The sequence below is a fragment of the Stegostoma tigrinum genome, chromosome 14 (assembly GCF_030684315.1).
Source record: "Stegostoma tigrinum isolate sSteTig4 chromosome 14, sSteTig4.hap1, whole genome shotgun sequence".
In the NCBI taxonomy this organism is placed as follows: Eukaryota; Metazoa; Chordata; class Chondrichthyes; order Orectolobiformes; family Stegostomatidae; genus Stegostoma; species Stegostoma tigrinum.
Window position 1 is genome coordinate 25717647 of NC_081367.1, and position 23003 is coordinate 25740649.

At 40.7% G+C, this 23003-nt stretch overlaps 1 protein-coding gene across 4 annotated transcripts in view; it reads left to right on the plus strand.

Moving 5' to 3' along the window:
* rsrc1 (arginine/serine-rich coiled-coil 1) overlaps window positions 1-23003 on the plus strand; it is a 386463-nt gene that overhangs the window by 358819 nt on the left and 4641 nt on the right. For all 4 annotated transcript variants that reach the window (XM_048542246.2, XM_048542244.1, XM_048542247.1 and 1 more), the window contains 2 exons: window positions 17387-17490; window positions 22177-22320. In XM_048542246.2, coding sequence (XP_048398203.1) covers window positions 17387-17490; window positions 22177-22320 — 248 coding nt within the window. The remainder of the gene's footprint in view (window positions 1-17386; window positions 17491-22176; window positions 22321-23003) is intronic.

Consider the following 23003-nt stretch of genomic DNA (forward strand, 5'->3'; position numbering starts at 1 on the left):
TCATTTTTCTTTGATGCTCAATTATTTGATGTTTGCTCATTTCTGGAAGGTTTCAGATTGCATTAATTGAGGTTAAAAAGAAATATAGATTGATTGGAAATTGCATTCCTACCTGAAGAACTTGCATCATAACATCAGTGGCTGCCAGTCCAACAAGATAAATAATCCTAAAACTACCCTCAGTTATTTCAAGCATTGTCTGTCCTGTAAAATGTCACAATACTTGAATTATTTGTCATCTTATTGCACATTAATATTATTCTAAAGTTGGAGGACTCAAAATATAAAAGACTGTCAGAAAGGTTTTAACATCAGACAAATTATTTAATATTTCAATTTCTTTTGTATATTAATAGAGCTTCATTAGATCACCCTAACATAACCCATTTTTAATTACACTATTTATTATCCCAAATAGTTCCAGTCACTTGCCTTCTCATCGAATAAAGTCAGATTTTCTCAGAATCCCAAGAACAATGTGATAGATAAATCAGTATTATTTGTTGCCTTGAATTTGTTATTTGTTAGGTTTACCTATAAGTACGTGCTTTCTGTTCAGGTTAACATTGAGCATTTACGGGGTAACACTCAACTAATTTGCATGTACAGTATGTAGAATCACAAGGATTTAATTACTGCACAGGAGTATGGAAGCTGTCACATAGGATAATCCATCAATTAATGTGGGGAAAATATCCAGTAACGCTTGCACCTTTATAAAAATGCTATTTACTAATTTAAGAAAAAAACTTGCATGCAATTCCTGGAAAAAAAAGTTGAATTATGTATGAAGAAAGTTCATTTAAAGTTTGATTTCAAAATGCAGATTAATCCCATGGAAGGTGATCAATGCAATCCTAAATTCTGTGTTTGGATAAACTGACTTATATTCCTCAGTATAAATAGAATATCTACAGATGGAAGTTAATTTTTTAAATCTCCTTTGTTTGATATCTCCTCTTTCCTCTTAACACCAAGCAACATTCTTGGTCTCAAACTATTAACTCCCAGGCTGCTGAAGAAGACAGCAGAATGTGCATAATGGCCACTCAGAGTAACCTAATGTCTGTTTTTCTTTTTGTTTTCTACATTGAAGCACACTAATTGTTCAACAGTGAATTTTTTGCTTTGTGGGATTTTAGACATTTCTAAATTACATAATGATATTGAATAGCATGAAATAGTGTTGTGTCCATAAACAACTCTGTTGCAGCCAGCCTTTTTTATTGAATAATGACCAAATAGTACGTGTATGTTATACAACTAAAAGCTCTTTCTCTCGTATTGAGCTTCACATTTAATTTTTGAAACTGTTCAACTTTGTTCTAATTGTTTCCTAAAGCCTATATGCATTCCACAGACTGGTAATGCAAGCATTAACTACCCTCGGCAGCTGCAGTTATATTGCAAATATCAAACTGTCATGAAGCAGTTTCAGCAGCAAATGTGACGAGTTTCACAGTCTGACTTTGAAGTCAGGCTGATGATCTGTTTCATGAGTGCCCCAATAAATGGTAAGACCATCTTGGTTACAGGTATTTTCTAATCAACAATACATCATTGAAGCATGTGGGACATGCAATCAGGCTTCCTGGCTGTGAGGGAGGAACACTGCACCGCAAGAGCCCTAAAACCACACCATATTTGCATTTTCTGTTTTTTTTGTGGGGCAACAGTTGCCATGAAATGAAAGTACCCCATTTTCCAGATGCACCTCCTGGGACTCTTAAATTGTTTCTTTTGACTTTATGTTATCAAGAAGAGCACCTTTAGTATGATTAAAAATTAACTGTCCAACAATTTAAACCTCTGTGCGGTGATCCATGCTTTTTGAGATAGTGTTGAGGCCTGCCAGCTGAACCAATTGTCCATAATACAATTACGTCACTATAATTTTTTCACAGCAGTTTTAGTTGCTATATTACTGCTGGCTAAAATTGCACCAATTGCACGACAACTATAACCCATACATTTTAAATAATTTGGAATTAATGACTGTTCTGTTACATCTAAGGATCAAGAAATTGCCCGCACACTGGTGATATAATTAATTCAAAATTAATTTTCCTGTTCCATAAAATCTTTGAATGGTTTTGGGAACAAATGTTTATGTTACATATGCAAATATCATCGCACATTAGGGCCAGTAACCCCAATTCACATGCCTAACAAAATTTTACAAAAAAAGTCACAATTTTAATTGGAATGGTATGAGCTGGGGTGGGGGAGAGGGAGAAGGGAAGAGGAGAGTTGCAACATGAAGTTCGAACAGAGCAAGAGATCCAGGTGATTGTCAATATCTGTGTTATTTGCATGCCTGTATGGTATCATTGCTCAAAGTCATCAGGAAGTGACAACCAGCAAGTGAACAGAAATGAGATGTTGCAGAGGGGATATTTCTGAAGAAACTTCATGATCATCAGTAGGACCAGTTCCCACTAGAACATTTTCTTTTTAGTCTAAATGCTTATTATTTAGATCTTTATTGAGCAACATTTCCCCCTCTTAAGTTAATTTGTCAGAAAACCACAGTAATCCACCAATTAAATTACATCATCCGAGATGACAGCATCAAAACTTGTTGGTTAACAGCAAGTACCTTTCCCAATTGCTGAGAAGAGCAGGATAAAACAGAAGACTACAAGAGGGTACAGGGTAAGTCACCTGGGAAGCTTTAACTACCTGCCTGCCTAGTTTCTGTTGTGTGGAAAATTTAAAATTGCCCCGAAGCATGATAAAGGACCAGTTAACTCTACAGCAAATAGGAAGAATTAATTTATTTCAGATAAGTTTCACAAAATTAAATGCTTCATGCCCATTAGGAATGTACATGTGCAAATAAAGCAGAAAATATTGACTGTGTTAAAAGTGGATAATAAAATGTGAGGCTGGATGAACACAGCAGGCCCAGCAGCATCTCGGGAGCACAAAAGCTGACGTTTTGGGCCTAGACCCTTCATCAGAGAGGGCGATGGGGAGAGGGTTCTGGAATAAATAGGGAGAGAGGGGGAGGCAGACCGAAGATGGAGAGAAAAGAAGATAGGTGGAGAGGAGAGTATAGGTAGGGAGGGGATAGGTCAGTCCAGGGAAGACGGACAGGTCAAGGTGGGATGACGTTAGTAGGTCAGAGATGGAGGTGCGGCTTGGCGTGGGAGGAAGGGATGGGTGAGAGGAAGAACCGGTTAGGGAGGCAGAGACAGGTTGGACTGGTTTTGGGATGCAGTGGGTGGTGGGGAAGAGCTGGGCTGGTTGTGTGGTGCAGTGGGGGGAGGGGACGAACTGGGCTGGTTTTGGGATGCGGTGGGGGAAGGGGAGATTTTGAAACTGGTGAAGTCCACAGTGATACCATTGGGCTGCAGGATTCCCAAGCGGAATATGAGTTGCTGTTCCTGCAACGTTCGGGTGGCATCATTGTGGCAGTGCAGGAGGCCCATGATGGACATGTCATCTAAAGAATGGGAGGGGGAGTGGAAATGGTTTGCGACTGGGAAGTGCACTTGCTTATTGTGAACCGAGCAGAGGTGTTCTGCAAAGCGGTCCCCAAGCCTCCGCTTGGTTTCCCCAATGTAGAGGAAGCCACACTGGGTACAGTGGATGCAGTATACCACATTGGCAGATGTGCAGGTGAACCTCTGCTTAATGTGGAATGTCATCTTGGGGCCTGGGATAGGGGTGAGGGAGGAGGTGTGGGGGCAAGTGTAGCATTTCCTGCGGTTGCAGGGGAAGGTGCCGGGTGTGGTGGGGTTGGAGGGCAGTGTGGAGCGAACAAGGGAGTCACGGAGAGAGTGGTCTCTCCGGAAAGCAGACAGGGGTGCGGATGGAAAAATGTCTTGGGTGGTGGGGTCGGATTGTAGATGGTGGAAGTGTCGGAGGATGATGTGTTGTATCCGGAGTTTGGTGGGGTGGTGTGTGAGAACGAGGGGGATCCTCTTTGGGTGGTTGTGGTGGGGGCGGGGTGTGAGGGATGTGTTGCGGGAAATGCGGGAGACGCGGTCAAGGGCGTTCTCGACCACTGTGGGGGGAAAGTTGCGGCCCTTGAAGAACTTGGACATCTGGGATGTGCGGGAGTGGAATGCCTCATCGTGGGAGCAGATGCGGCGGAGGCGGAGGAATTTGGAATAGGGGATGGAATTTTTGCAGGAGGGTGGTTGGGAGGAGGTGTATTCTAGGTAGCTGTGGGAGTTGGTGGGCTTGAAATGGACATCAGTTACAAGTTGGTTGCCTGAGATGGAGACTTTGGCCCCGACTCTGTTAAAAGTGTTTTGTTTTTCAGGACCAAAGTATCATTAAATGTGTGAAGAATGCAAATGTACCTGTTCACTGCAACAGTTTTATTCTTTATTTTAGAATATATACAGCTGCTTATATTTCATTCCATGATTATTTTAATGATGTTTGTCAGCAGATAAAGCTGAATTTCCACAGCATTTGTACTGCAGCAGTGAATTCAGATTACAGCCTATTATCTACTGACCTCTGCTGGTTCTAACTGCATATGACTACTGTATTTTCGAACAGATGCGGCTGAACTATTCTTTTTTGAGCCATCTAGTGGTGGTTTTCAGGAACTAACTTCAATATAAAAGGACAATGCAATCGTGAAAACATGAGACAGTTTTTCTATGTCAATAAATATATCATAGTCTCTCTTAGATCTCTTTTGATTCATTTCAGTTTGTTTCTGTCTTTGTTTTCTCCTATTGCTGCTATTCTGTCTTTGTTTTCTCCTATTGCTGCTATTCTGTCTTTTTGCTTCTCCTCCTTCCTTCTCATCCCAATCTCATTTCCACTTACGATTCGCAGTGTTTATGTCATTCCTTAAAGGTAGCATGATGGGGTGATAAAGGCATAAATGACTGCACACTATAATTAGTGTTGTCTGCAGCAAAAATGTGCTTAACAGCACACCCCACATCTTCCCCTTTACTCATACTTAGACACCTACAACTTCACTCCCCCAGTACCCCCTTTCCTTCTTCACTCCTATCACTACATCTACAAATTTACCTTCAATGCCCATGCCTCCCCTTCTTTCATTCTTTTGTCACTTACTTCCCTCGTTGACATACTCGCACTCCTCTGAGGACAGATGGAGAGATTCTAGAGAGGCTCTCTCTCCACTTCTTACTTTATATTCTGTTAGACTTTACTTCTAATAATCCTGCAGTTAGAACAATTACAGTTAGGATCAGATGTCTGCATACATTTGCATGTGACATACTAAACATAAATGAGACATTTTAAAAACTTTTGATTCCTTTCTGGACTGTCAAATCTGTTCATTGTTTCAAGATCATCCTGGAATGAAAAGGTTACCTGTATTTAGTTCAGTAATCCTCTTCCCTTTGGTGCAGATCTGCAGATCTCCCATGACTACCCTTCTTTCAAAGAAAATAGTTTTGACTCCTCGGTCTTTGCAAACCACCCACTCCATTTCGAAGCTTCACTTTCTGTCCATTCTCTCCTTCAGCCTTTGAGTATGTTGTTTCCTCAAATCCATCAGTTATTTTTAATGAAATGGTAACGACAGCAAACTATCTATTTTATCTTTTCAAATTGTCTATCACCCTGAAATGGGTTGACCAAACCGTTCTGCTGCAATGCCTCTCCACTGCTGTTGAGGCAGTTCCAAGAGGCCCACTCAACTTTATACCATCTTACATCCTTTATCTAGATATGAATAAAAGAGTTGAAGTAAGATTAGAATGACTACCCTTGACTGAGTTTTGTAGCAAGGAAATTTAGCAAAATTAAAGTTAATTGCTGGGGGGGTGCAGTGGCGGCAGAGTAGTTGGTGTCCAGTTTAGCTCAAAGATGGTTCTGATTGTTGAAGGAGAATCAGCTCATTCCAGGACTTGGCTGCCGGAGTTCGTCAGGCTAGTGCCCTCAGAACAACCATCTACTAGTAATTCATCATGACCTTTTCTTCAACATAAGGGCAGAAATGGGGATATTGACTGATTTTACAGTGTTCAGTACCATTTGGAACTCTCCAGGTGCTGAAAGCAGTCTATGTCCCACAAGCCGCAAGAACTAAGCAATTCAGGTTTGGGCTGACAAATGGCGGTAACACGTACATCTGTCAGGCAATGACTAACTGCAGAAGGAGAAAATTAACCATTTCCCCCTGATATTTAACCATATCAACGAATACTCCTCCATCAACATGTCAGAATGGCCATTGAGCAGATACTTGACTGACTTGTCATGTAAATACTTCTAGCTACAATAACAAAGCAAAGAGTGGGATTTTTGCAGCATGTGACAATGCCCCTGACTCTCCAAAGTCTGTCCACGATCTGCAAGGTTCCAATAGAAATGTGATGGAATACTCTCCCCTTGCCTGGATAAGTGCAGCTCCAACAATATTCAACATCATACATGAAAAGGCAACCTGCTAGATGTCTCATTTACCACCTGAAGCATTCACTATTCCACCATCAGCATTCAGTGACTACAAAGTATTTCCTTCATAAAGATAGTGCAACTACTTGCTAAAGCTTCTTTCCCAGCACCTTCCAAACTTGTGACCTTTAGGATTCAGGAGAACAAGACCAACAGGTGGATAAGAGCACCACTAACAGCAAGCTTCCCTCAAAGACCTGTACTGTCCTGACTTGGAATTAAATTACCCATCCTTTATTCTCACTGGGACAGAATGCAGGTGGACTGGGGAGGGTGGGAAGAGTGAGTGCATAGGCAGAGATGGAGTCCAGAGAGATCGAGAATGAGAGGTAGACGGGGGTTGGAGAATGATCTGCCAAGGAAAAAGAAATGCTGATAATGGGGACTGTAATGAGGTGAAAATGCTTGGCTGTGCTGAAAGCATCCCATGTCTTGAAAGGCTTGGGGGTCGGGGTGGGTAAAGTACGTAGAAGTTCAGGTTCTAAAATTGTTATTAAGTCCTGAATGAGGCAGGGTCCCCAAGTGGAAAATGAGATGCCTTGCTGGAGCACTGCAGGCTGGCCTGGGAATACAATTGTGTGTTGAAGTAGCAGAAAATTGGAAGCTCAGGAACGTTTTTATGCACGGAACATGGTGCTCCATAAAGTGATCGACCGATCATAATTAATTTCCTCAGTGTAGAGGAGACCATGTTGCAAGCAGCAAATACAGTAGACTAAATCGATAGAAGTTGAGGTAAATCACTGATTCACATGGGAGGTTAATATTCAGCCTTCAACAGTCTAGGTGCTGCATTTTCCGTGGTTTGTGGAAAGTTGACGGGGGGGTGTCGGGAGATGATGAAAATGGAGGAGGAGGAGTGGACCAGTGTGTACTGGAGTCCTGCAAAATGCTGATAAGAGAGCGGAGGGCAATGTTTGTCTGGTAGTGGCGTCCTGCTGGAGGTGGTGGAAATGGTGGTTTATGATCCTTCAGGTGTGGATGCTGGTGAGGTAGTAAATGAGGATCAGGGACCTGAATGGAGTTATTGGAGGGAAGAAAAGGGGGTGAGGGCTGAAGTGCAGGCGCTGGGTTGGACAAAACTAAGGGCCCTGTCAACCACAGTAGTGGGGCATTCTCAGTTTCTCATGAGAAAGAGTAGAACTGGAATGAGAAATGTTCCATAACAATGCACCCCACAAAGAGATAGGCATAACTAGGGCCCACTATCCTAAGAAAGTGAATGGAGAAGAGTGAGGATGAGCTTGGCCAGGTGGAGAAACAGGTCTTGTTTCCAGGAAGAATGTGAAAAGAGTTTGCAGGCCAATCATAAAGAGGAGGCAGCTGGTGCCCACAAGTTGGAAGTTCTGAAACTGCCATAAAGCATTAGAAGAGTTGCAGATGGGGATGGGGAAAGGGATAGAGGCATGGGGCGGAACTGGATAAAGAGAGAAAAATCCTTATCCAGTTCTGACAAAAGACCATTGACTCAAAATATTGGCTCAGTTTCTCTTTCTGTAGATGCTGAGCATTTATTATTCCAATGGATTTTCTTGTGTTAGTGAGCAACAAAGTGTGAATTTTATTAATCTTGGAAAATTCATCCATTTAGGTATGAAGAATTCAACTAATTTGTTTTTGATCTTTATGCTGTCGGCCTCATACAACCTCAATATACTCTGAATGTAAGCTTCTCTCTAAGCCCCGAAGTTGTCATGGTAGGTTTGTTGGGAGATTCTCTTCTGTGTCTTGTTGAAAGGGCAGTGATCATTTTCACGATTGCAGGACATGATTATTATTACAATTACACCATGATGTTCCTGGCAAAAAAATATTATGACCACTTTTGTACAATGTATGTGCAGGTGAATGTAATCTCTTTCTTTCTTGCCCTAGTCATCACCATCTTGGCAGACCATTATAATACAATACAATACTTCAAATATGGTTTTGAGCAATCTCACTCTTCCTGTCACCTTTCTTTTCAGTTATTTTAATGTGACCCCACACAGTAGGTGTGTGGATGACTGATTATTACCTTTGTTATATGATGTTGTATAGAAACCTTGCTTTTTTGTTATGGAGTTTTTAAGAACTTCTCAAGCTGTGGGAAACTTGAAACAACACCCTGATTGGAGTACTCTTGTCAACCCATAAATCTCTCGAATATTACTGATGGACCCCGTTCAGTCAAAGCTTGCATCTACAAGTGGTTCCTCATGGTTTTGAGTAAGCAGCGCGTTTGTAATACAGTAATTTGAACCTCAGATTCAGAAGAATTCTTACAATTTAATGACACTCGAGTGTTTTATTACACCAACAATCAAGAGTGATCATGTGTTACCAGTTTGTACTTTTTGCCAAAAGTGGAGTTACATTGATAGGCTAACACTTGACAAGCATGGCTAAGTTTTATTTCAGAATGTTGGTTCTTTCAAGTACAATTGATCTGCATGTTTTTATGACAAATTATGCCCTGCGTAGGATCAGGCCGTAAAGTTGGAAGGGCATTCCCTATCCTGGTAAAACAGTCCAGTATTCTTTTTAATGGTTTACCTTGATCTATTAGTGAAAGCCGTAAGGGGGAAATAAAACTGCTAATACCTCATCGTAAATGTTTTTCAAAGCAACTTGACCCTCCTGCTGACTATTACTCTCAAAACAGGAGTGATCTGGCTAACAGTTGGTTGTTGAGAACAAAATTAAACTCCAGGGATTATCCTTAAGATTTATTGAGATTATTATGAGCTGTTTGCTGTTTTCAACCTCGACCATACCATGTGTTAAGTGTCCAAGAAGTTTCATGTCCAGTGTCATATATGTCTCCACATATGCACTCTATGGTGGAAAGAAAGAAACTATGAATGTTTTGATAGATTTTAAGGGATAATTTCAACTAAATTATTTTTGTTTTATTTTTGGTGAAGCGTCAATGTGATATATACCACCATTTTGTTTTATTTCACTTGAAGTTTAAACACAGGAAAATGTCTAACGTGGTCATTCAGATAAAACATAAATACTACACTGTTCATTGTACTTCAATAAGCAATGACAGAATATAGCCTTATTAGACAGTGCTACCTGGAGGGTCTTTTGGGGAATCTAATTACATGTTTGTTAATTAGAAAACTAACTTTTAAGTTGCTTCTCAAAGTTTAGTGGTAAAGTTAACACCGTAACATTGATTGGAGAGTAAAGATTACTTGAATTTTTGATGTTAAAATGTTTTGTTATTGAAAGAAAAATCACTCTAAGGAATACAGCATGCTGTGATATTAAATCAGTCTTTTCACTTACCATTGTACCACATCCCAAACTCGAAGAATGAATCAGAACTAAAACATTTCTAAAAATATGGAGTGGCTTTTCAGTCTTCATGCTTCCAATTCTTCATGTTGTCAAAACATCTCCACAACAAATAAAACTTATTCAACAGAACCGATGCCATTCATTAAAAGGTTTAGAATGATATTTCCATGCAGTAAGTATTTAATTTTCAAATAAAAAATAATAAAACAAAACTTTAATATTTCTGGGGACATGTTTTCAATAATCATAAAGAAAAATGAACTCCAGATTCATCTAAAAATGAAATATATGTTGAGTGCTATTCAGGTTCTGGAAAACCTGAACTGAATATTTAAATTTCTGTTTTTCTAAATTATTCTGAGTTAGCATACTGCAGAATGCAGAAATCTTTAACCTGCCACCCCTGCAGGTTGTTTTCCATACATTAAACTAACTGCGTAGGATATTATGACTCTGATGCAATTCACAGTTAGTTCTTCAAAGGCAATTGGACATGATATCACACATCTTGCTCTCAGATCTGCAGTGCTGGATTGTCACAGCTTTAAGTCCTCCAGAAGGTTGCTTTTTGATTCTTTTGAGATGGTAGCAAGGACTTTATCAAGGTCAAAGTAGAACTGTTGGCCACAATCAATTCTGAAGAAGCGTCACTGGACCTTAAACTTTAACTTTGATTTCTCTCCACAGACATTGCCAGACCTGCAGAGATTATCTAAGCAATTTCTATTTTTGTTTCACATTTCCAGCATCCGCAGTATTTTGGCTTTTTTGTCAAAATAGAACTTCTTTTTTATATTTTTCCTGAAGAAGGGTCTCAACCTAAAACGTCAGCTTTCCTGCTCCTCTGATGCTGCTTGGCCTGTTGTGTTCATCCAGCTCCTCACTTTGTTATCTCTGTTCTTATTTATATCCTTGATTGATTTTAGAGCCAGGACATAAGGCATGATGACTGTGGCATATTGATTGCAGCCATACAGGCATGGCAAAGGATCATGAGCCTTTCATTTATATGACTGGGAAATTCTGGCAGTACATCCAAATCTTCTCTGATAGCAAATCCTAGTCCATGGATACCAGAGTCACTGTCATTCTTGCCTTTTTAGTAGATGTATTACCCTGCATGTTCCTTCAGCTGCACATGCCCAGGAAGGCAAATCTCATGGCAGCAATGTCAATTCATGTGATATGATTGCATTCTTCATGCCAGATGGTCACTCTTAATATTAGCCTTGAATGTTCTAAGATTCCAAGTTGTAAATGTAACATTTCCTTTCACTTTGAAAATGGTGATCCTGCAGGGTGTGATTTTCCAGCCAGCCGGAAGTGAGATAATTACTTTTAGGTTATCATTTCTGGCCTAGTCCTCATATGGGGAAAACAGAGAATATCCTGAAGTGGTCTTCAGAGTCACAGATGTTACACCCTAAAATCATTTTTGATCTTAAATTTTTATTGTTTGTGTGGAGATTTTTGACTAATGACTCTCAAGATCACAACCCTGTACCCATCGCCAGCCCTGCATTGTCACGGTACTTGGCAAATAGACCCAGGTAGAAGTTTTCACGTGACTTTGTTGAATGTGGGGAGCTTTGGACATCATCATTCTCCACAAGACCTTGACTGATTACTGGTCAGAATTTGGTGACGGGATGCCAAGGTGGACCATAATTCTGATGTCTGGAGATGAACTGAATAAAAGCCAGTGTAAATGATGCTTTCCCACTGACAAAGTGTGCTTTCAAAACTGCAATCTTGTTAGTAATCTCTTCTTATGAAAGTCATTCGGTAAATTTGGTTACTTTAGCTTACAGTGTCTTCATGGATCTCAAAACATAGTCATAAATAATGATGCAAGGAAAAAGCCTGTAAATTGTAACGCCAACAATTATATTGCCTTGTCTTGATTGAAGATATTGCCCTGAAACAAGCTAGTTTCAAAGGTGCCTGCTAATTGAATACCTGTTATCTTTCCATCACTAAAAACTGAAGTAATTTTATTCAATCTTGCACAGTGTAGTCATCATTTCAATTGAAGTCTACATCCTGTAAGCAAATTACATTCAAGACTTCGTGGGGAAAATGTTTGTTAACCTTTTAAATATCCAGGGCATGTCTTTGGACTCTCTCTATGTTTTGCAATCGCTTTCAGACTCACTTTCCCTGCCACATCCATCTAGCACTGGTTTCTGAACTTCGTATTGTGTCTGCATATCCTTATAAGTTAATGCCAAGGCCCACTTGTCTCCTAAATTCTCTTTACTATTTACAAATTTCTTAAAACTCCCCAGTTCTTCTTAGCCTTCAATCACTTCTGATTTCCTTCATGTGACTTGCTGTTCCATCTTGCACGACCCTGTATTACTTTGTGGATTGAAGGTTGTAAAAATTATATCTTTTCATTGTAGTTCCCTTATGATGTTGGCCCGAATTGGGAAAATGATTGTCTTACAACAAAGGACTAAGGCAGGAATTATTAAACTTTTATTCTCTTGCTCTCGCTGTTTCCAGTAAAATATACCTGAAGCTGAAGAAAGCCAGTTATTTTATCCCACAGTTGCTGAAGATGTAATAATTCAAGGATTTTATATTTGTGAACCACTCACTATATGTCTCCTGGGAACGGGTGAAAGAATCTGAAGGACTTGGAAATCAAAGGATCATCCCATCAAATTTCCGAGGACTAGTGCAACTGAACTGTTTGCCCAATGTTATTTTTCCCTCTGCCCATACGACATTTTTCGTTTGTTTACAATGCATGTCTACATGTGTGTGTAGGAGTGTTTTAGAAGATCTTTAGAACTTTCACATGTCGAACCACATGTTGATATCTTATAGTTATTTAGCTGTGATTAGAGTCTCTTTATTTTTAATAAACAACAGTTTTTGTTAAGCACAGAAACCTGATCTTTATTTTGGAAACTTCACACATTTTGATCATTGCTTTCTATACTTCTGTGACAACTTCAAGAACAGTGAGGCTTGATTTACAGCACTTTACCTAGTGAGGCTTAACAAGGTGTTCAGTAAACATGACTTGTGTAATTATTTTGTGTGACACCTATCTTTTTCTTTGGGTCAGGTTCTAGATAGTATATATGATCTGTTAAGAATCCGATTCTTTTAAGATTTTTGACAAAAAAGCCATGGTGAAGAATTGACATGCAGATTAGTCAATACCTTCTGAAACAGTGATAGAATCTTAAAACATGCAGTAAGCCATTCAGCCCATCTGCGTATCCTGATTCCTGAAAGAGCTATCCTATCAGTCCCATTTCCTTTCTCTTTCAGAGGTAACAAGGTATAGAGCCGGATGAACACAGCAGGCCGAGCAGGAAAGCTGATGTTTCGGGCCTGGACCCTTCTTCAGAAATAAGGGAGGGGAGGGGGGTTCTGAAATAAATAGGGAGAAAGGTGGAGGCGGATAGAAGATGGATAAAGGCAAAGAGGAGAGGAGACAGACAGGTCAGAGAGGTGGGGATGGAGCCTGTAGAGGTGAGTGTAGGTGAGGAGTTAGGGAGGGGATAGGTCAGTCCAGGGAGGATGGACAGGTCAAGGGGATGGGATGAGGTTAATAGGTGGGAGATGGGGGGTGGGACTTGAGGTCGGAGGAGGCGAAAGGTGGGAGGAAGGACGAGTTAGGGAGGCGGGGCCAAGCTGGGCTGGTTTTGGGATGCGGTTGGGGCTGGGGAGATTTTGAAGCTTGTCAAGTCCAGGGTTCCCAAGTGGAATATGAGGTGCTGTTCCTGCACCTTGGGGTGGCACTGCAGGAGGCCTGGGATGGACATGTCGTCTGAGGAATGGCAGGGGGAGTTGAAATGGTTCACGAATAGGAGGTGCAGTTGTTAAGTGCAAATAAAGCATAGGTGTTCCGCAAAGTGGTCCTCAAGCCTCTGCTTGGTTTCATCTGCTAATATGGTATATTATATCCGCTGTTCCTATTGTGGTCTTCTGTATACCGGGGAAACCAAGTGGAGGCTTGGAGACCGCTTTGCGGAACACCTTCATTCTGTTCGCACTTAACAACTGCACCTCTCAGTCTCAAACCATTTTCAACTCCCTTCCCATTCCTCAGACGACATGTCCATCCAGGGCCTCCTGCAGTGCCACAATGATGCCACCCAAAGGTCGCAGGAACAGCAACTCATATTCCGCTTGGGAACACTGCAGCCCAATGGTATCAATGTGGACTTCACAAGCTTCAAAATCTCCCCTTCCCCAACCGCATCACAAAACCAGCCTAGCTTATCCCTGCCTCCCTAACCTGTCCTTCCTCCCACCTACCTCCTCCTCCCACCTCAAGCCCCACCCCCATCTCCTACCTACTAGCCTCATCTCCCCCCTGCTCCCCACCTTGACCTGTCCATCCTCCCTGGACTGACCTATCCCCTCTCTAACTCCCAACCTACACTCATCTTTACTGGCTCCATCCCCGCCTCCCTGACCTGTCTGTCTCCTCTCCACCTATTTTCTTCTCGATCCATCTTCTATCTGCCTCCCCCTCGGTCCCATTTTTATTTCGGAACCCCCTTCCCCTCCCCCATTTCTGAAGAAGGGTCCAGGCCCGAAACATCAGCTTTCTTGCTCCCCTGATGCTGCTTGGCCTACTGTGTTCATCCAGCTCAACACCTTGTTATCTCAGATTCTCTAACATCTACAATTCCTACTGTCTCCTTTCTCTTTCTGCCTATTTCTGGAATTCTTTCCTTTTTTGAGTAAATGTCCAATTAATTTTTTAAAGCTCTTGTTCATTTTGTTTTCATCAGCCTTACAGAGGTACATTCCAGATACAACCCCATGCACCTAATATCAGTGGAAACTTTATATGTATTCTCTATATATTTTCCAAAAAACTTCTCAGAAACTTGAACACTTCTTTTTATGTTGTCATGGGGCAAAGTGAGACAATCTCAACTTATCTGGTCTTATCACATGAGAACCGCAGTCTCTTATCCCTGGTGGTACATCCTTGTTTACCATTTCAGTAATGTTTCTCTGTGCTCCTTCCAAGAATTTGATATCCTCTTTAAGGTTTTGCTGTAGAGAATGGAATAACAGTCCAGCTAAGACTGAACTAGCGATTTCTAAAGCCTCGGCATATCTTCCTTAGTTTTCAGCACGATGCATCTTTTGATATGATTTTTGTTTGAAAGCTGTAACGAACTTGCTAATCCACTTTAAAAACATTTCTGTATGTGAACTACCAGATCATTGCCCTTACCATCTTGAATATTGTGCCAGTTATTTTGTGTTGCCTCTTCTCATTCTTCAAACTGAATCTCTTCACACACCCCTGCATTAAATTTAGTATCAATTTAGTATCATATCAATTACATTTGTCTGTTGCTTCCTGAAGTTTGTTATGAGCCTCTTCATTGTTCATGATATTTACAGCTTTGGGTGTTGTTTGCACACTTTGAAATTATACCTCATATACCCAGGTGCAGAATGCTAACATACGTAAGAAGAGTGGCAATCTCAAAACCTGTCCCTGGAGAACATAACCGTGTAGTTCACATCAGTATTAAAAAAAAACTTCAAGATTATTCCTTGCTGTTTGTTAGTGAATTTTGTAATCATGTAGTCATTGCCCTGTTACCAGTTTTGCTGGCAAGCAGATAATTCAGTTCTATGTCAATTCCTTTTGAAAAGCCAATTACGTGACATCAAACTTCTCAGTTATTTTATGAAATAATTCAAATCAAGCTGATTGGAAATGATTTGCCTTTTTCATTTATTAGTCTGTGTTGTTTCAAGTGCTGATCAATTCTGCCACGGCCTGATATATCTAAAATTTCTCCCACCACCAACGTTAGCTTAACTGGCTTATAGTTACTAGCTAGCTCCATTTTTTGAACAACAGTGTAACATTTGCAACTCATAAGTCCACTGGCTTCGCTCTCCTATCTGGATGTTTTGGCCAAAGCTTTCAATATTTCCCCATTGCTTCCTTTAGCAACAAATGTTCCATCTGATAGCTTTTCTACTTTTGAGGGCAATACCAGCCTCTTCAAGAACAGTCCCAGTATCTACTTCTTTGTTTCTCCAATTTATCCAGCCCTTCCCTTACTGTGACACTGGCAACATCCTTTATTTTTGTGTTGTAATACCTTAGCCATATCCCCTGCCTCATTTGAGAGATTTTCCTTTTGGTCCGAAATCGGCCCAGTCATTCCTTTCCAAATTAGCACTATGTGTTTATAAAAAAAGAGTTAAGTGTTCCCATTTGATACCTACTAATCTTTTCTCGTACATTCTCGCTGTCCCTCTTATTTCCTTTGAGGTCTCTTCTGCACTTTTTGCATTCTGCTTGATATGAACCTGCTATTTATCATAAGCTATGTTTTGTATGAGGTTTTAATATCAGTTACTTCAGTTCTGCAACAAAATCTTGCTTTGAATGCTCTTCTTTCATTCTTGTAAGAATGGCTCTAGTTTTTAACCCGTTATTTTTGCCCTCAAAGCATACTTTTGCTGGATTAACTGATAATATTTGTTTCCCAACCACTTAGGCCAGATTTTTTTCTAATTGTGCAAAATTAGTGGTCTTGATTTTAGTTCTTCTTCCTTTTTCAAAGTATTCAAAATTGAATGAGATTGACAGTGTGACTTCACACAGCAATACTACCTCTGAATGAATCTTCAATACATTCACTTGGTCCCTTCAGTTGTGTCATTAACAGATTGTAAATACCTGTGGCCTCTTCATTACTCCTATTCACTACAGTGTGCCAATCTGAAAATGACCAGTTTGTCCTGTGAGATAACAAGGTGTAGAGCTGGATGAACATAGCAGGCCAAGCTGCACTAGAGGAGCAGGAAGGCTGACATTTCAGGCCTAGACTCTTCTAGGAGGCTTGGGGACCGCTTTGCAGAACATCTACGCTCGGTTCACAATAAACAGCTGCACCTCCCAGTCATGAACCATTTCAACTCCCCCTCGCATTCCTCAGACGACATGTCCATCCTGGGCCTCCCTGCAGTGCCACAATGATGCCACCCGAAGGTTGCAGGAACAGCAACTCATATTCCGCTTGGGAACCCTGCAGCCCAATGGTATCAGTGTGGACTTCACAAGCTTCAAAATCTCCCCTTCCCCCACCGCATCCCAAAACCAGCCCAGCTCGCTCCTGCCCCCTAACCTGTTCTTCCTCTCACCTATCCCCTCCTCCCACCTCCAAGCCGCACCCCCATTTCCTTCCTACTAACCTAATCCCACCACTTTGACCTGTCTGTCCTCCCTGGACTGACCTATCCCCTCCCTACTTCCCCCACCTACACTCACATCTACTGGCTCCATCCCCACCTCTTAATTTGTCTGTCTCCTCTCTACCTATCTTCTCCTCTTTCCATCTTGTAACTGCCTCCCCCTTTCCCCCTATTTATATCAGAATCCCCTTCCCCTCCCCCATTTCTGAAGAAGGCTCTAGGTGTGAAACGTCAGCGTTACTGCTCCTCAGATGCTGCTTGGCCTGCTGTGTTTTTCCAGCGCTACACCTGGTAATCTCAGATTCTCCAGCATCTGCAGTTCCTGCTACCTCTGAAACAATTTGTCTTGTGCCTAGTTTTGAAAGTGAATGTTGTCTTTTCATTGTATCTCAGTACATGTGACAACAATGAATCAATCAATCAAAAATTGCTAGATTAGCTCTTTAAATCAAGATGTTTTAAGTCATGCACTTTTTTTTTCCAGAATATACCATTGAAGAACAGGTGAAGCGAGTAAAAAGTATTGAAGCTATTGAAAGTGACTTCTTTGTCCAACAAACCTTTAGGTCTGGCAGAGATATAAAGAAGGTGGGTATTAACTTCTAAGTTTATCCTAAGTATTGAGCCAAGTAATTTAAAGAGAGACCGACAATTGGAGTTCCCTTATTTTGAAACTATTCGGGTCCTGTCTTTTGCCAGGCACAGTTGGTTATTTAAATTTTTAAAAAGTTCCAGTTGGAAATCAGAGAAAATCATTAGAAAAGTATTCTGTTTTTAATTTTACGTTAACATCACTTACTTTGGTAAGTGCTAGATAATAGAACAATTTCTATTTGTAGGAGCCAATGTCAGCACAAAGCACACAATGTTTAGGTACAGCCAGATAAAGAGATTTTTAAAAAAAGCACAGCAGATATTGTGGTCCCTTGATCTTTCTCTGAGAGAACCTTCAATACATTCACTTGGTCCCTTCATTTGTGTCATTAACATAGATTGTAAATGCCTGTTGCCTCGTCATTTACCCCGTTCACTACAGTGTGCCAATCTGAAAATGTCAAATTTGTCCTGCTCTGTCTTCTGTTGTTTAATCACTCCTCATCAATGTACTGCCTCCAATCCCACAAGGCCAATCTTGAGTGTAAGCTTTTCATGAGGCACCTTATTGAAAATTGAGTTTTCAAATGTACTGTATACACCTGTTCTCCTTTACTTACCCTGCTAGTTGTAAATCCTCAAAATTCCTGGATGACCAGGGATGTTATGACCTTGGTCAGAAAGCAAAAGGAAGCATATGTAAGATCTCGGAGGATGGTGACTGATGAAGCCCTTAAAGTGTATCAGGAAAGTAGAAATGAACTGAAACAAGCAATTACAAGGGCTAAAAGGGGTCATGAAGAGTCATTAACAAACAGGATTAAGGAGAATCCAGAGGCTTTTTATACATGTATAAAAAGCAAGAGGGGAGGCAGGAAGAGAGTTGGCCGTCTCAAGGACAAAGGAGGTAATCTACATGTGGAGCCAGAAGAGGTGCGTGAGGTCCAAAACAAATACTTTGTGTTGATGTTCGCCAAAGAGAAGAAATTGGTGGAGGATGATATCAGGGAAGGAAGTGTCAAGTTTCTAAGCCAAGTTGCTATTAAAAAGTAAGAAGTGTTGTAGGTCTTAAAATGTATTAAGGTAGATAAGTCCCTGGGTCATGATGGGATCTGTCCCAGAATATAGAGGGAGACAAAAGAACAAATTGCTGGAGCATTGACAGACATCTTTGTATCCTCTTTGGCCACAGGTAAGGTCCTAGAGGACTGGAGATTAGCCAATGTTGCCTGGTGTTTAAGAAGAGTAGCAGGAATAATCCTGGAAATTACAGGCCTGTGAGTTTCATGTCAGTGGTAGGGAAATTATTGGAAAAGATTTTCAGGGATAAGATCAACATGCAGTTAGATGCAAATGAACTTATTAGTGATACACAGTGTGGTTTTGTGAGGGAGAGGTTGTACCTTACTAACTTGATCAAGTTTTTTGAGGAGGTGACAAAGATGATTGATGAGGGAAAAGTGGTTGATGTTGTCTACATGGACTTTAGTAAAGCCTTTGACAAGACCTCTCATAGCAGAGTAGTACAAAAGATGAAGTCACATTGTGTCGGGGTGAGCTGGCAAGATGGATGCAGAACTGACTTAGTCATAGGAGACAGGGTAGTGGTGGAAGGATGTTTCTTCAGAATGGAGGGCTGTGATAAGTGGTGTTCCATAGGAATCAGTGCTGGAACCTCTGCTGTTCGTGGTCTACATAAATGTTTTGGAGGAAAATGTAACCGGTCTAATTAATAGGTTTGCGGATGATACAAAGATTGGTGGAGTTGTGGATAGTGAAGAGGATTGTCTTGGAATCTTGCATACAGTTCTGGTCACCACACTACCAGAAGAATGTGGATACGACAGGATGTAGGTCAATTGGAGGCATGGGCAGAAAAGTGGCAAATGGGGTTTAGTCCAGACAAATGTGAGGTGAGGTCAAATGCAAGTGAAAATTACACAGTGAAGGCAGAACCCTTTGGAATATTGATACGCAGAGGGATCTGGGGGTACAGTTCCACAGATCACTGAATGTAGCAGAGGTAAGGTAGTGAAAAAGACTTATGGCATGCTTGCCTTCATTGGAAGGGGCTTTGAGTACAAGGACAGGCAAGTTATGCTGCAACATTATAGAACTTAGTTAGGCCACGTTTGGAATATTGCATATAGTTCGCGTCACCACACTACCAGAAGGATGTGGATGCTTTGGACGGGGTACAGAAAAGGTTTACCAGGATGTTGCCTGATATGGGGAATTTTAGCAATGAAGCAAGGTTGGATAGACTGGGTTTGTTATCGCTGGAATGCAGGAGGTTGAGGGGCAACCTAATAGACGTTTAAAGGGTTGTGAATAGCGTGAATAGAGTCAAAAGCATGAAGCTTTTCCTAGGGTGGAGGGGTCAATTGTCAGGGGACACAAGTTTGAGGTGTGAGGGGGGAGTTTTAAAAGAGGTGTGCGAGGCAAGTTTTTCACACAAAGGGTGGTGAATGCCTGGAACACGTTGCCAGAGAAGGTGATGGACAAAATAGCAGTGTTCAAGAAACACCTGGACGAATACATAAATAGGAACGGAATAGAAGGATATGGATCCTCTAAGTGAAGCCAGTTTTAGTATAAAAGGGCAAAATATGGCAGTACAAGCTTGGAGGGCCAAGAGATCTCTTCTTTGTTCTTTCAAAGTTGAAGGTGTAGATTGTCACATGAGCATATTATTTTATGATCATAACAGAGACCTGGCTCAAAACGTGCAGATTTGAGTGGCACAAATTTTGGAAGTTAAGGTACCCCGGAAAGAATAAACCTTTTGATTAAAGGTAATATTGTAGTCCTGCAGAGAGACAATACCTTTTGAAGTCAATGAGATTCTAAGCCCCACCCCCAAAACTACCATTCTTCTGATCTCCAGTGAATCCAGGCCCAGATAGCCCAACCTTTTCTCATACCAGAGACCTACTTACCCAGGAATAAGATCAGCTTCTCTAAAATTCCTCGGCAGCAAGTATTATTTTAGGTGTTCTCACCAAAACTCTGTACAGCAGCAGCAAAACATGCTCCTGTACTCAAAATCCCTTGCAATGAAATCCAACGTTACCAATTGCTTTCCAATAGCTTGCTGCACCTACATGCTTGCTTTCAGTGATTGACATTCAAGATGTCAGGTTGATGATACAAGTGAGAACCAGGCTGTTCAGAGGAAAAAGAAAACAGGAAAAATGTTGTTGTCAATGCATTATTGCGGATTTAAAGAAAATGTGTAGATAAGATAGAAGTTCAGTGTAATATATATTTAGAATTACCATGAAGGGTATAACTTTAGACTACTGGACTATGTATAATAGTGGACTATGTGGTAATAGTGTTAAGATTTAGAAAAATAAGCCATCTTTTCATAATGATTTTTTTTTGTTAAGCAGGGCGATGTTGTGAAATTGGGTAGAGTATTGATGAATTGGAAGGCCGGTTAGAATTTGTTGGTAAAAATGATAGTGAGGAAAAGAGCCCTGTGGTTCCTTTAAGAGCTTCTGCTTTGTCTGTGCTTGGAAATTTATAAGTGCAGATGCATGGAGAGTGCCCGAATGGAAACATTTTGTGTAGAACAGCCAAGCAGCATTTTTTTTCTGAGACAACAAGTTTGAATTTGGCCAAGTAATTTAAACGAAGCACCGAGACACAGAAAGCCAACTGAATTTAAATCTGATGGTTTCGACAACCTGAAATGATTCATATTATAAGAATTTGGTTATTTCGTATATTACGGGTAGACAAGACAAGGGCATTTGGAAAATCTCGAGAGACCCAACTGCCACTTGCCAGAGTTAGCACCATTCAGCTCTCAAAAAAAACCCCCATCTAATTAATCTAAGGTACCATGTTATTTTAGCTCAAAGTCCTCACAGGAAAAATTACAGAGAGAATTAACGGAAAAAGGTGTTCGTGAAGAGACCGGAGACAACAGAATATTCTAGAAGACATTGTGCAAATTTGGAGAGATTGTTATAATTTATTGCCTGTTATTAATTGGGTTTATATTAGTGGGATAATGTGAGGCTGGATGAACACAGCAGGCCTGTTCATCCAGCCTCACATTTTATTATCTTGGATTCTCCAGCATCTGCAGTTCCCATTATCACTTATATTAGTGGGACTTGTCTTTATTTAAACAGCATTCCAGTAGAATTTAGACAAGTTCGTGAGTAGTTAGTAGTCTATGGGGAAATTGTCGGGTTATTAGTGATTTGTTAATTTGTTCATTGTTAAGTTAAATAAATAAATTGTTTCTTGTTACTTGTAAAGTGGAGGTCAGGGATCTTCATTCTTTTAGCGACTCTTAATAGATTACAAGGGGAAAACTGAGCTTTTCTCCCTGTTTCGGGGTAATTCTTAGAAGGGAACGTCTACTCCCATCATAACAGGCTGGGGCTTCTGTTCCACCATTTCTCCATCGTAACATAATGTGCAAGAATTTAAGGCAATTTTATATGCTCCATTTATGGAATGTTCTGGTGGGGGGGGGGGGAATGGTAAATTGAACAAATATGGGATATTATGCCACAATCTGTTATGCATTGTTAATTTGTCAAGCAGAAACTGCTTTTCCAATACCAAAAATTATAGGTAAGGCTAATGGATTGGAACTGATGACAATTTATTTAATTTGCACTGTAAGTTCAGTTAATTATGGTTTGTTCCATTGCTTAGGCACAAGAAGCTACTGAAGCCAAGCATGAATCCAATGTGCTGAGCAACAGAACAACTGATTTTAATATTGAAATCAAGCAAGAGATTGATTACATCCCTTCTGCTATTAAATATCAAGATGATGACTCATTAGCTCACCCAAGTGTAAGCATTTTTTCTTACTAAAACATAAATTTGCACTGGCTACTTAATTTATAATTTGGTAATAACAACCAACTAAATACAATCAAACTGAACCAACTGTAAGTATTCACAGCTACCACCTCTAGTGTTATTTGTTTCACTGCAATGAATTAGAGTCATAGATTCATACAGCACAGCAAAGGCCCTTTAGCCCATCAAGTCTGTGCCAAATAACTACCACTGAAGTTACACTAATCTCAATTTCCTGCACTTATCCCAAATCCTTGAATGTTATGATATCTCAAGTGCTTATCCAAATATTTTTTAAAGTTTGTAAAATTTCCAGCCAGCCCCCACTACCTTCCCAGGCAGTGCATTCCAGATTCTCACCACTTGCTGAGTGAAAACAAGTTTTTTGACCCCTCCACCAAGTGGAACAGCTGCTCTCTATTCACCCTGTCCATAGCCCTTATTCACTTCAATCATGTCCCCCCCCCCGCCGCCTTAGTTATCTTTGCTGTGAGGAAAACAATCCAAGCCTATCTTGTCTCTCCTTATAGCTCAATATCTCCATCCCAGGCAACATCCCAGTGAAAACCAACAAATCTGGAGATCACAGCATGTCAGGCAGCAGATACGGAGAAAAAGCAAGCTAATGTTTTGAGTCTAGATGATGAAGAGTCATCTAGAATCCCCTCTGTACT